The sequence below is a fragment of the Pocillopora verrucosa genome, chromosome 1 (assembly GCF_036669915.1).
Source record: "Pocillopora verrucosa isolate sample1 chromosome 1, ASM3666991v2, whole genome shotgun sequence".
NCBI classification, from domain to species: domain Eukaryota; kingdom Metazoa; phylum Cnidaria; class Anthozoa; order Scleractinia; family Pocilloporidae; genus Pocillopora; species Pocillopora verrucosa.
Window position 1 is genome coordinate 31,928,559 of NC_089312.1, and position 12,696 is coordinate 31,941,254.

General features: G+C 38.6%; 1 protein-coding gene across 1 annotated transcript in view; it reads right to left on the reverse strand.

Moving 5' to 3' along the window:
- The window catches only part of LOC131775998 (uncharacterized), a 14,359-nt gene continuing 1,663 nt past the window's right edge, over positions 1–12,696 (reverse strand). Inside the window, exons 2-7 of the mRNA XM_059092125.2 lie at positions 4,812–4,881; positions 3,449–3,611; positions 2,995–3,318; positions 1,845–2,303; positions 1,090–1,223; positions 1–840 (exon numbers count right to left, since the gene is read on the reverse strand). Coding sequence (XP_058948108.2) covers positions 757–840; positions 1,090–1,223; positions 1,845–2,303; positions 2,995–3,318; positions 3,449–3,569 — 1,122 coding nt within the window. The 5' untranslated portion in view covers positions 3,570–3,611; positions 4,812–4,881 and the 3' untranslated portion in view covers positions 1–756. The remainder of the gene's footprint in view (positions 841–1,089; positions 1,224–1,844; positions 2,304–2,994; positions 3,319–3,448; positions 3,612–4,811; positions 4,882–12,696) is intronic.

Below are 12,696 nucleotides of genomic sequence, written 5' to 3' on the forward strand. Positions count from 1 at the left end.
TACGAAGAGATCCTACATTTTTAATAAACCTTTTTTGGGCTTTTGTAGATATAACTCAGTCGCTTTTTTGCAAGTGTTGGGTCAACTGTGAACATCACTCAGTCAGAGTCTGTCATAAATAAACAGCACTGCGTAACTTTCCGTTATTGAAATATCACCTGGTTTGATATGGGGACTTACACGGTCACGAACTGTCATCTGTACGCACGTTTTTCAGTCAGCCGTAAAAATAATTGGTACATATTTTATATTTGCTAAAATGTGGACACCACTCCAGTAACTTGTTTTATTTCATGGCCGGGTTAATCTGAGCCCTCTAATTGGTTATCACTAGGTCCGTATTTGCCCTACGGACTGTTTCCAAGGAAACGGTCGTAAGCCGCGTATTTTTGGTCATGAAAGTTAACAAACCACTTAATTACTAACCTACATCCAAAATTCTTTAGTGCGGCCCTAGCGCTCGGTTAGTAAGAAGTTACTCTTCCCTTATTCGGTTGGTTGTAGTCATAGTACATTGCCCGTTGTAAGAAATAATTAGCTTGGCTTTTCCGTCCGTTGTTTGCTCTTATTTAGTCGGTTGTAATCACAATACTCTGTCCGTTGTTAAATTAATTAGCGTGGTTACTCTGTCCGTTGTTCGCTCTAATTTGATTCTAATCACAACACTCTGTCCGTTGAAACAAATTATTAGCTTGGTTACTCTGCAGGTTGGTGAAGAAAGAGTGATGGTTGCTCTTATTCAGTCGGTTGTCAGAGTCAAGATACTCTATAAGATGTAAAGGCAGTAACTCCACGCCTCTCTGGCTTTCGAAGGAGACTCATGGATATCGACTTGCTAATCTGTGAGAGGCAAAAAGTAACGAAAGAAATAGACAAATAAATAAAACTCAGCGAAACTATCGGTAGAATTTAAAAGAGATACAAAGCATATGATATATAAAGCGAGAAAAATTGTTTTTTGTTATCATGCGTCACCATTTTTTAAAATTTTGTTTCAAGCTAATAGATTTTCACGGGCTCGAGCATCAAATTTGTTCTTGACAAGCCATCTTCATATACAGGGGAAAGAGCTTTTAAAAATACCGGTACCTTCACAAGACGTCGATCCAATAAAAATGCTCCAATTGCAAATACAAATACAGATACTACGAAAGCGATCACAGTCAGCTGTAAAATTGGCAAACCAGTCCTTTTGGTCAGCGTACGTGAATCAGATCTAGGATCTGAAAAAGGATAAAAATCTTTGTTCACATAGTTATGTATTCTAAAAAAAATATTCTTTTGAGGGAGTTTAAAAGTCGCTTCAGGTAAATGAAAATCAAGGAAACGGTTTCTTTTAAAATAACTCTCCTTCTTTCCAAAGCACAGGAAGTTGCCTTTTTTTTTAGGACAGGGACCACAGTAAACCACGACGTGAATACTAAGGAGAACGAAGAGGAATAACTCATTTAAGGAGCAAAACTACGATTTTTGCGCGGGTTTCAAATTGTTGAACGTTTCCTTGTAGCTCTTTTTAAATCACCGAGTTGAACGTCTTATCTCGAAATACTGCCCATACCTGGCTAAAGGACCCTGATGGCGAGTCGTTAGGTTTTTTCAAGGACAAATGTACACGCGTCTATGAAGGAAGTTTACTGAGGCCCTCATACACAATGAAGATGATTAAGCCAGACTCTGGTAGTGCCTAATACTGAAATAAAGCTACTTTGAATCAACAATGGCTGTCACGATTGCACCTATTGTCTCTGTAATTACTCTATTCTTTTTAGTCATGCATGTTTGGTTAAAACTTTTAAGATAGTGACCTCTGTGCCACCTAAAACCTAAATCCATCATTTAATTACCTAAATCATTCACATGTAAGTTGACCTCGATGGATGCCTTTTCTCCAGCTATGTTACTTGCAACACACTGATATTTGCCCCCATCTTCCTTCTTCACTTTTGCTATAAACAGTTGGTGGTGAATGGTTTGGTCTCGTCGAACTCGGGTGATCTTAGCCCTTAACCTGGATTGGACATCATATGAACCGTTGTGCTTCGTCCATCTTATATCGGACTGAGGGTGACCAGGGGGATGACCAGTGGTAATACAATTCAAAGTTAAATCAGAGCCGATAACGATACTTAGGTTCCACCGATCCTTGGCCCTTTGATTGGATTGTCCATAATACGGATCATTGTCCCTCACGCATGAGATGTTTGGCTTGAGAGGATCTTTGGCGGTGTAGGTAAAATTTACCGTAAAATCGTTAATAGTGCTTTGGTTCTTTGGATCTCTCACACTTTGAACGGGATGGGGGTCTGAGGAATAAAAATGATGCAATCAGCATACAGCCTTTGTTGCCACAAAGGCTGTATGTTCAAAAACATCTTTGAAAAAAAAGAAAGGAATGAAAAGGCTGGAAACCTGCCTTCGCTATTCGGATTTTTAAGTGCACTTAGCAGGTGACAATTCAGCAGTTGTTTCTTCAATATGCTAAGGAGACTGTGACGTTCACAATTTGTGCATCTCATCATAATTTAATTTGCCTTCAAGTCCTTTGCCTTCCCCTTCTTTTAGTTCTGTGACGTTGAAGAAAATTTTATGAGGAGGAAAATTATTTCAATACGTAAAAATATCTATGATCCGAATGTACCCTTCCTTTATGACCTCTTTTTTACGGGAAAAAAGATAAATAAATTATTTCAAAAAGCAAAATTTAAATGCCTCTAACCTCTAGATTACACGAGTCGAGACGGATTTCAAGAGACGTTTCGAGTGTCTCACGAAAGTTCACCATTTTGAAAACCGTGAGGGGTTTGAGGAAAGGTTTACAGACTTTCACGAAACCGTTACATAGCGCTCACGGCCCTCCTAGAAGGAAGGCTCAAACTCCAACAACATAATATGATGGAATGCTAATAGGGTTGTTTTTCTTGTGTCCCTTTTTTCACAGGGCCAGTCATCACTCGAGCGTTCTTTTCTATTTTACATTCCTCTCATGTTGCATACCTCGCGGATGAATTTCGACTGATTTTCTCCTGCAATGTGCACGATAACCATTTCCTGCTTCACACGTGTAGCTACCGAGTTGCTCTTCCGTCAAGTTTTTTAACATCAACGTACATATATGTTTTAACTCCATTTGTCTACCCTGTACACATCTGTGTCCAACTGGCTTGTCCTGTGGACCGTACCACTGAATATACTCGGTCCATCTATCGTAATACCCTGCATCAATACTCCTGGGTTGTGCCATACAGGTCAGGTTAACCGCTGTACCTACAGATAGTTCTTGCCTTGGTGGACTTGTGGAAATCTGTACATCAGGTATTACTGGAGGAGGGGGGAAGATAAAACCATTCAGACATCCCATGGCACATAACAAAAATTGTCAGCGGCCATTCTTAACTCAAAAAGATGAAATACTTGTCCCAGCAAAACCAATAATACCTCTGCTACTTACTAGTCAGTTTAGAGTTGCAGTTCATGCCCGTGGCTCCAGGGAGATTTATCAAACCACTCATGACTATGAGGACCACCAGAAAAGCTTCAGAAGTGTCATCTCGCCACGAATTAAGTCCCATTATAACACGCTAACAAGTACCTGCGAGTCTTGCCTAAATGGCCTGAAATGAAGACTTTCTGCTTAATACAGGAAAATGTACTATTCTGACATGATTATGGTGAGCTTACTTGGTTATAGTGAGTTCACTATATTTACTCAGTGCTTCAAGAATGTTATGCCGGAAATTTGCAATGGTTTTTGGATGTCTTTTTGGTCTATTTTCAAGTAATGGTTTTTCTGGTCGCTATTGTTGGAATCTTGGCAGCAAGTTCCCAAAAGTACAAGCTCAATTCATCGATTGTTTTTGATGCAGACTGTTAATAGTTTTCTCTGAGTCAATCTTTAATTACATGTCTTAAGAATTAAGCTTCTAAAATTCATTAATTATTCATAACGTGATCATCTAACCAAGTCACGCCAATTTCGTCACGTGCATGTAGTTTGAAACCCCGGTGAAGTACTGGAATGACGCGCTATCCATGAGTTTCATATAATATCAAACCCTTGTGTTGAATAAAGCATCAAACACTGATGAACGGATTTCTTAATTTGAATATTAATACTACAAACTTGCCGACAACATGTGAAAAATTTCCTTTCATTCCTGAGGCGCGATCGAGAAGCTATTTCAAAAACTCGTGCATAGGGTTTCATCAGGGTTTCCAAACACTTGAAACAATGAAAGCACGGGGCCTGCGGCCTCGTGCTTTCATCAGTTTTCTCGTAGCGGCAGAGAAGTTCTATATTTTTTGGCGCCATTCGCCTATTGTGGTCAGTTCAGCTTTGCTCCCCTAAGGCTCACCAGAATTTAATCAAAGACCTAGACAAAATGGGGAGACAAATCTAGCGCTCCTCTTATCAGTACTGCATACATTATGATAAATAGCCAGCTGACTAGGAAGTGATCCTCGATAAAGTTAATAAACTCAATGTTTTCCCGGACAAGTACTGACAGCCTTGTCAGTTTGTAATTAGCTTTGATGCCGATTTTTCTCAGAAATCTCGTTTTTACTTAAGAGAGGGGTATCAGTCGGCTATAAATATACTACATATGCCATTTCGAAAAATTTGGCATGCCTCCATTTTCATAGATTCCATGTTAGGTCTCATACTACAAACCAACAAACAAAATACGAACCTGACATATAACTGACGAGTCACTAATGCAAAAATAGAAACAACTTAGAGCTGGACTAGAGGGATTATTTTTGTTAGCTCTGTAATGTATTGGATTCATGGTTAGTGTGGAGAAGGCACTTACCTTGACTGTCCTTCCAATTCCGGGCATGTAATGTCGAAACAGCTTTGAAATAATGGTTTTATAATCCAACCTGCATAGCATAGCATTTTCGAAACGTAAGAGTGGAACTTTCCAGAACATTTTTGTTATTTTATCATGTATTCCCGTGATGAAATAAGGACTTTATCAGCACCTACTACACAGATTGTAACCCAATGCTCCTGTCGTGTTTATTACTTACAAATCGTAGGTTTTCTTTCACTCATTTGCACGTCAGACATTCTATGATTTCTATCTATTTTTGGTGAGGGATGACTATGTTAGACAGGTCACATATTTTTCTCTCATTTGATTATCGTCATTACGTTGGTGTTGGGAAATCTTGAATTTCCAACGACACCCGCACTTGTCGAATAAAAGATAACTAAAACTTACTGAAATGCTCTGAATCGACATCATCTCTATAGTTAAGTATTGAATAACAACGTTTTACAACGTTTTGGTTTCGATTACCCATTTTAAAGATTCCTGCTTTTAAAGATTCCCATTTTAAAGATTCGCGCTTCTAAGGATTCCCCGCTTTTGAAGATTCCCCATTTTAAAGATTCTTCATTGCCCATTGCCCATTGCCTATTCCCCCATTCCCCGTGCGTTGTTTAAAAGATAGCCGAGCTCCCTACTAACGAGAATATAGTTTAGTACTGATCTAAATCAGGACGACTTTTACTACTTAATTATGTTGGGGCCGTGAGATAATATATGACGGTTCACTTCTTTGGAAAAGGACAGCTTATGAGAGACTTGCCCACATGATCGAAAGGCATGCCAAAGACTTTTTGTATAATCGCACTTAACTGGCCCTTATCTTATTTATTGATAGAAATCGACTGGATTTTTTGCTGACCCTTAAGAAGACGCTGGGTTCAACCAAAAAGTTATGTGTCAAAATAATCAACCAAACATAACTAACATTTTTGTGCCTTAAGATACGTTCGGGTCTATGCTAGAAAGAAATGAAAATATCGACATTACGTGGATCTCTAACATGGCACAGAACAGATTGAGGACCCCGATATCAAATCATCTAAGAGATTTATAATGATAATTAATTGTTTGATATGATACGTGAAACAGATTTGAACTGATCTTGGCGACTCACGAGGGCACTTATAACTAACTCGAGAAATTTCCTTTTACGATATCGTTTCGCAGTAGAATAACGCAACCTTTGCTCTGGCATCCTCGGAATGCAATTACAGGTTATCATAGGTCCTGATAGCTACACACGTGAGCGACAAATTTCCTTCACTTTGCACGCATGAGTTAGAGTTCAGATAATTTCGCAAATGTTTTAATTTTTTCATGAGAAATTTTCAAATCTGAGGGAACTCATTCACACCTCATTTAAAACATTTGTTTTAAAAGAGGCTTCCAAGAGACGGAAGTGTCTCGGTTGAGTGCCGTCCGCATTAAGTTTGCTTTTGGTCGAGGGTCGAGGATTCCGCTTCGAACACATTGCTCGAAATTATCAGAAAACAGCTTTCCTGTAATAAACTCTAGGTCTATTTTTTTTCCTCTAGTCTCTGTTGCCTGTACATGTTTTCGCTGCATTTTTTTTTTTTTTTTTAACCAATTTTATTTACAAGACGATCACATTACACTACTTACAGCATTAATTACACTTACATTGTACTTGCTACTAACACTACTGATACTTATACTTACATAAATTATGCATACACTACATTACGATACATGTATTACAATACTATTAACATTAATTTAGTTTACGGTTGGCGTGTTTACAAAGTTCTTTTCAATTAAAAGACAATCACAAGTAAACATACAGGTCTCAAAAATGAAGTTAAGTATAAGTCTAACTTAAAAACAACAGCAGTAAGAAAAATTAAAGTAAAAAAGCCCACGTGCAATAAAATTTCGGAAGTTCTTTTTTTGCGGTCGCGATCTCTTTTAGGATTTCAAGTTTTCCCGTGATGAACAGTAGGAAGATTTGAAAATCTAAGATGTCTCCGCAAAGGCTTGTGCAGAAAATGTGATATTTGGCTAACAATAGGCAATAATTTAGGACTTGCCAATGCTTTGTCCTACAATGCCAGCCATAGAGTATATGACTTGTGGATAACGTTATTGTTTCATTTGTTTTTTGGTGCCACCAGTCTTGAAACAGAATCCAGAAGTCGAGTATTAGTGTGCAGTTTATTAATAGGTGATGCAACGTTTGTTTTTCTGTATTGCATAGGTTGCATAAGGGGCTCTCTGAAATGCCGTCTCGGTAAAGAGTGGCGCGAGTTGGAAGCACGTTATGAATCACTTTATACTGAAACATTATTATTTTAACTTCGTTTGTTACTTTAAATGGCATAAGATAAACGTTCTTGATGGTAGTTTTTGTAAATCCGTGACGTAGAATTTTGGTTTCGGCAGTGGGAGGAACAAAGACGGTGTTTAAAAGAGAAGAGTAAATAGAACTGGTTCTTAGGCTGTTTACAGTAGTGTTCGCGTGTGTGACGTTTGGAATAGGGTTTGTAAGAATAGCTTTCCAGTCTTTTGGGATTGCGTTGACCAAGCCATAGTATGTGGTGAAAGGCACATTTAAATTAAATTTTGTGACAAATTCATGCCACTTCAAAAATTTCTGATTTTGGTTTAAAATGTCGCTTATCTTAGTAATACCGGCGTCATACCAAGTTTGGTAAAAGACAGGTTTTTTTCCTATAAGAATTTTTCTGTTATTCCAGATTATTTCGTTTTTAGGATTTATTTTGGAATCGATGCCCGTTGAGATTTTAAACTCGCACCAATAATCTAACACTTTTTTGTAAAATGCATGAAGCTTATCATCGAGGTCTAGTGTGCTTGGTGTAAAGTTACATTTTGTTAGAAAAGCAAGACCACCATGTTTGTGTAAGAGCTGGTTAGGAATAATTTTCCAGGAGGCTTGTGAGTCATCTTGAATTCTGTTGACCCAAGCTATTTTGAGTGCTTTTTCCATGATATTGAAATCGCACATTTTCAAACCGCCATCTTTCTTTTCTCCAATTATGGTGTTTCTTTTTATTTTAGGGGGTTTTCCTGCCCAAATAAAGTTGAAAGTTAGCTTATTTATTTCTTGGATATAGTGATCTGGAACAGGGAGCACGGAGGCTGAGTAAATTAACTTAGATATCCCAAGTGTTTTAACTATGTTTATCTTTCCATAAAGAGTTAGATTTCTCCGTTGCCAAGTGATTAGCGTTTTCTCAAGATTACGTATTTTTTCACCGAAGTTCAGTCTATTAGCACTTTCTTGGTTATGAGAAAAATAGACGCCAAGGGCATTGACAGGTTCTTTTGGCCATTTAAAACCAAAGGGTTCATCTGTTCTGTCTTTCCATTCGCCTAACCACATTGCTTCGGTTTTAGTTGTGTTTATTTCTAGGCCAGAAAGTTCTTTAAACTCATTTAAAACCTTCAATAGACTCACGACGGAATCGAGGTCACGAACAAATACTGTTGTGTCGTCGGCATATTGACTTATTTTAAGCTCATGCTTGTTGACTTGGATACCTTTAATAGTAGGATCATTTTTTATGGCTTTAGAGAGGAGTTCTATGCCGAGAACGAAGAGAACGCCAGACAAAGGGCAACCTTGCCTGACTCCCCGCTGGAGGGAGAAAAAAGTTGAGGCATGACCGTTATTCAGAACACAGCTAGTAACATTATTATAAAAAATTTTTATCCAATTTTGGATGTCGTGGCCGAAGTTGAAGAGCTGCAATGTTTCTAAGAGATAGTTCCATTCAATGGAATCAAACGCTTTTTTGAAGTCCAAGAAAATGGCAATACCTTTTTGATTTGTTTTATCTGTGTAATGTATTAGGTCATAAATTAGCCTTATATTTTCACCAATGTAGCGGCCTTTAACATAACCGGTTTGATCAGGGTTTATTAAAGTTGGCAAGACATTTTCGATTCGCGTGGCTATAACCTTAGTGAGAATCTTGTAGTCGACGTTGAGAAGTGAGATGGGCCTTAGATTTTCCAGAATAGTTTTATCCTTAGATTTTTTTGGGATAAGCGAGATTATTCCTCGTCTTTGACTTATAGAAAGCATGCCATGTTGAGAAGCAAAGTTGTAGCTCGCTACCAGATCATGGCAGATGTCGGGCCAAAAGAATCGGTAAAATTCAGCAGGCAGACCATCACTGCCCGGGGATTTGTTATTGTCAAAGTCTTTGAGTGCATTTTGGCATTCTTCTACCTTTACCAATCCTTCACAAGAATTCTTTTGTTCTTCACTTAGTGCGGTTACGTTTTCTGGAATAAAAAAAGGCGAGTTTTTAAAATTTTCGGGATTGATATTGGTGGAGCGGTATAACGACTCATAGAACTTTTTTTCTTCTTCTAAGATATCGAATTGATCTTCTATATAACAATTATCCCCAACTTTGAGTTTTGAGACTGTTTTAATATCATGATGTCGTTTTTCTAAGCTGTAGAAGTACTTAGTGTTGCGTTCTCCTTCTTCATGCCATCTTACTTTGCTTCTCAGGATTGCACCTTGAGTTTTAATCAACATGATTTTTTTAAGATGTGATCTGGCACGTTGAAGTTCTAGTAAGATGTTTCTGTCGTGCGGGTTATTTTCCGCTCTGGATTGGAGGTCGTCTACTTTTTTGTGCAGTAATTTTTCTTCATCTCGATATTTTTTTGCTTTTCGTTTGGAGTACTTGATCGTGAAGCCTCTTATCTCCATTTTTATGAGGTCCCATTTTAAACTTAAATCATGAGTCTCGTTGTATTTCTCTTTAAAAATTGGAATGTTTATCTTAAGTGCTGTTACGTATGCTTCATCTTTAAGTAAAGCTGTATTAAATTTCCAGAATCCCGGTCCTCTTTTTTGGTTTGGGAGATTAGACTGTAGAACAAGTGAGACAGCGGAGTGGTCAGATTCGGGTGTGTGGATTATGTCACACTTCTTTGCTAATTGAATTAACTCCTGCGACACTAAGAACAAATCTAAGCGGCATTGAATTTTAAACGATTTAGTTCTCCGCGTAAAACACTGCTTATCATTGTTCAGGATTCGCCATATATCACTAAGGTTATACAAATCACAAAGCGTGTTAATTTCTTGGATGACAGCTGCCTTTTTAGATACAGGATTTCCGCCTCTTTTATCATTTGGAGTGAGTGCACAATTGAAATCTCCACCAATTACAATTGTATCTTGCGCGAATTCCTCGAGCTGTTGGTATAGTCTTTTGAAAAAAGAAACTTGCTGAGCGACATCGTTAGGCGCGTAAATGTTGACGAGAACAATAGCTTTCTCTTCAAGTGACAATTTTAAAATAATGAACCTTCCTTGTTTGTCTGGAATGAACTTTTCAACTTTGAAATTCACAGAAGGATTAATTAGTGTGATGATACCTTTACTGCGGTTTGTGCCGTGGCTAAAGAAAGCTTTGCCACCCCATTCGTTTTCCCAGATGGGTTCAAGATTTTTGGAGCAGTATGATTCTTGCAAAAATATGATTTGATGATTTTGTTTGTGTAACCATCGAAAAACGGTTCGACGTTTGATCGATTTATTAAGACCTCTAACATTTAATGACAGGCATTTTAGGTCAAAAGCAATGGCAGTATTAACGGTATTCATTTTGTTGGCGATTTAAAGAAACACAAGCCAGGCGGAGTGATAAGTAAACACTGATTTCTTCCGACCGAATTGTGTTGATTCACAACAAATTGGGACATGAACCAATTTGTAATTTTCGCTGATGGGCTGTTACGAGAATGTGAACGAGTAGAAAAAGAAGGTGGTTGTTTCAACCGAAGCGTGTTGGCGTAACATGTAAAGCAAAGAAAGTGAAGCATAATAAACATAAAGACTACAACAACTACATAGTGCTTATGTAATAACATGGACAAAAAGGAAATTTGGATACTTAGCTCGATGAGATAGAGTCACTAACCCGGCACAGTTTTCCAAGCTTCTTGTCGACTTTGAACGTCTTCAATAAGATAACAAAAATTAAGTAGAAGCTACTTGATATTCAACTGGAATATTCGAGATGTTAAAAACATTGATATCAATAAAGAGAGATCTGTTGACTACCTTCGCGACGCGGCCAGCTTGTTTAGCAGCAAACATGGATTGTATAAGGGTTTTCCTTTCTTTCTGGATTTCTCGAGCAAAGTCTTGGGTAATGTATGCCTCACTGTGTCTGGCTGAGGACTTGATCCGGTTTTTAACATTGAATACAGCATCCCTATCTTCTCTCACAGCAAACCTAGCGATAATCGGACGAGGGCGAGCAGGAGTAGCTCCATTGCTTTGTGGCTTGCCCACGCGGTGGACGGCATGAAAACGTGTATGCTGGATGTTCATTTTAAGATCATTTTCTAGAACATCATAGATGATATTCTGGCAATTTTCGCCTCGACTTTCGGGGATATTCATGAAACGCAAGTTTTCTCGTCTCGTATAGTTCTCAAGAGCGACGAGGTTCTCCTGTGCTTCTTTCAAAGCGGGCTTAAGCTTCTCGTTCTCGGCTTGGAGCTTTTCCAGATCAGCTTTTAGGCTTTCGATTTCCGCAGACTGCTCGTCCATCATTTTTCGGTGAGTGCTTTTTGAATCTTTTAAGGCTTTTGACTCTTGCTGTAGGTCCTCGATGCTTGCCCACGCGAGGTTCACGGATTTCTCTAGCTCATTCAGTGTTGATTTGACGGCATTGATTTCGTGTTTAAATTCACACGTAAGCTCTGAGATCTGTGTGTGTAGATTGGAGAAATTGTCTTCCATACGAGATTCTATGGCTCTTACTTTATCAAGGAATATTTCCGTAGAGCTGAGCGAGGCGGTCTCCTGGTTTCTTTCCATTTCTTCGCTCTTCTGTTTGTTTCGTTTCGGAGTTGGCCTGTCGGCGGAGCTTGAACTTGACGAGCGTTCGGAGCGTTTTGACATGAGAATAAGCAGCGAGCAACAATTGTTTTAATTACCTGGTTGTGTCGATGTTAAGAAAAAGACATTTCTGGTTACATTTGGGTGAACTTAAATGGCCTGGTATGACTCTTCTCAGCTAAGGAATCACAGAGCGCGAAGAACACGTCCGTCCGCCATGGTTCCTTCCCAGATTTCCATGTTTTCGCTGCATACTTGTCATATTTTTGTTTATGACCGTGGCCTGTGTATGTAGTTCTCCGGGTATTCCCACGGACTCTCGCCAATGCTGAGCGTAAGATTTAGCATATTAAATTTAGGAATACACTTAAAAGTATTATTTTAGAAGCATGCAGACTCCATATATGCCGTTTTTAATACCTCCCAAAAAAGCCAAAATTTTTAGTTCTGTAAACGACGGCTGACAGCCATCGAAACTCTCAACTGTAGGAAAGAAACCAAAGCCCCGTTCAAACGGTCATAATAGTTGATGACAGTTTCAACAATCACTCGCGTTTAATTACAAACTATCAAGCACTATCATTGGCTATCATCAACTATCATGTAGTTGCTGCCAAAAGGCAGCTGCGTAGAACACCACTCGGTGGTGCCTCCATTTGTGTAGAAAACCAAAGAGAATTAACCCTATGAAAAGAAAGAGTGCGATGTTTTTATAAAACGAAACAGTAACACATTTTGCAGGAACAAGTCGACTTAAAAGACACAAGTATGACTCAACAGTGGAGGATCGAAAACGGGAATCGGCGATATTTTCAATGACAATCATAGCTTAGTATTTAGGTGCCAGTTTCGCATTCGCATGACAAAACAATAAAGAAACGCTACGGCCCATCGAAAAATTTTTGTCATAAAAATGGTCAGTCGAAAAACCGCTCAAAATAATTTGTATGATCCAGTGAAAACTTCATCAATCAATACCAGTTACTAATGCATCAACCTCCC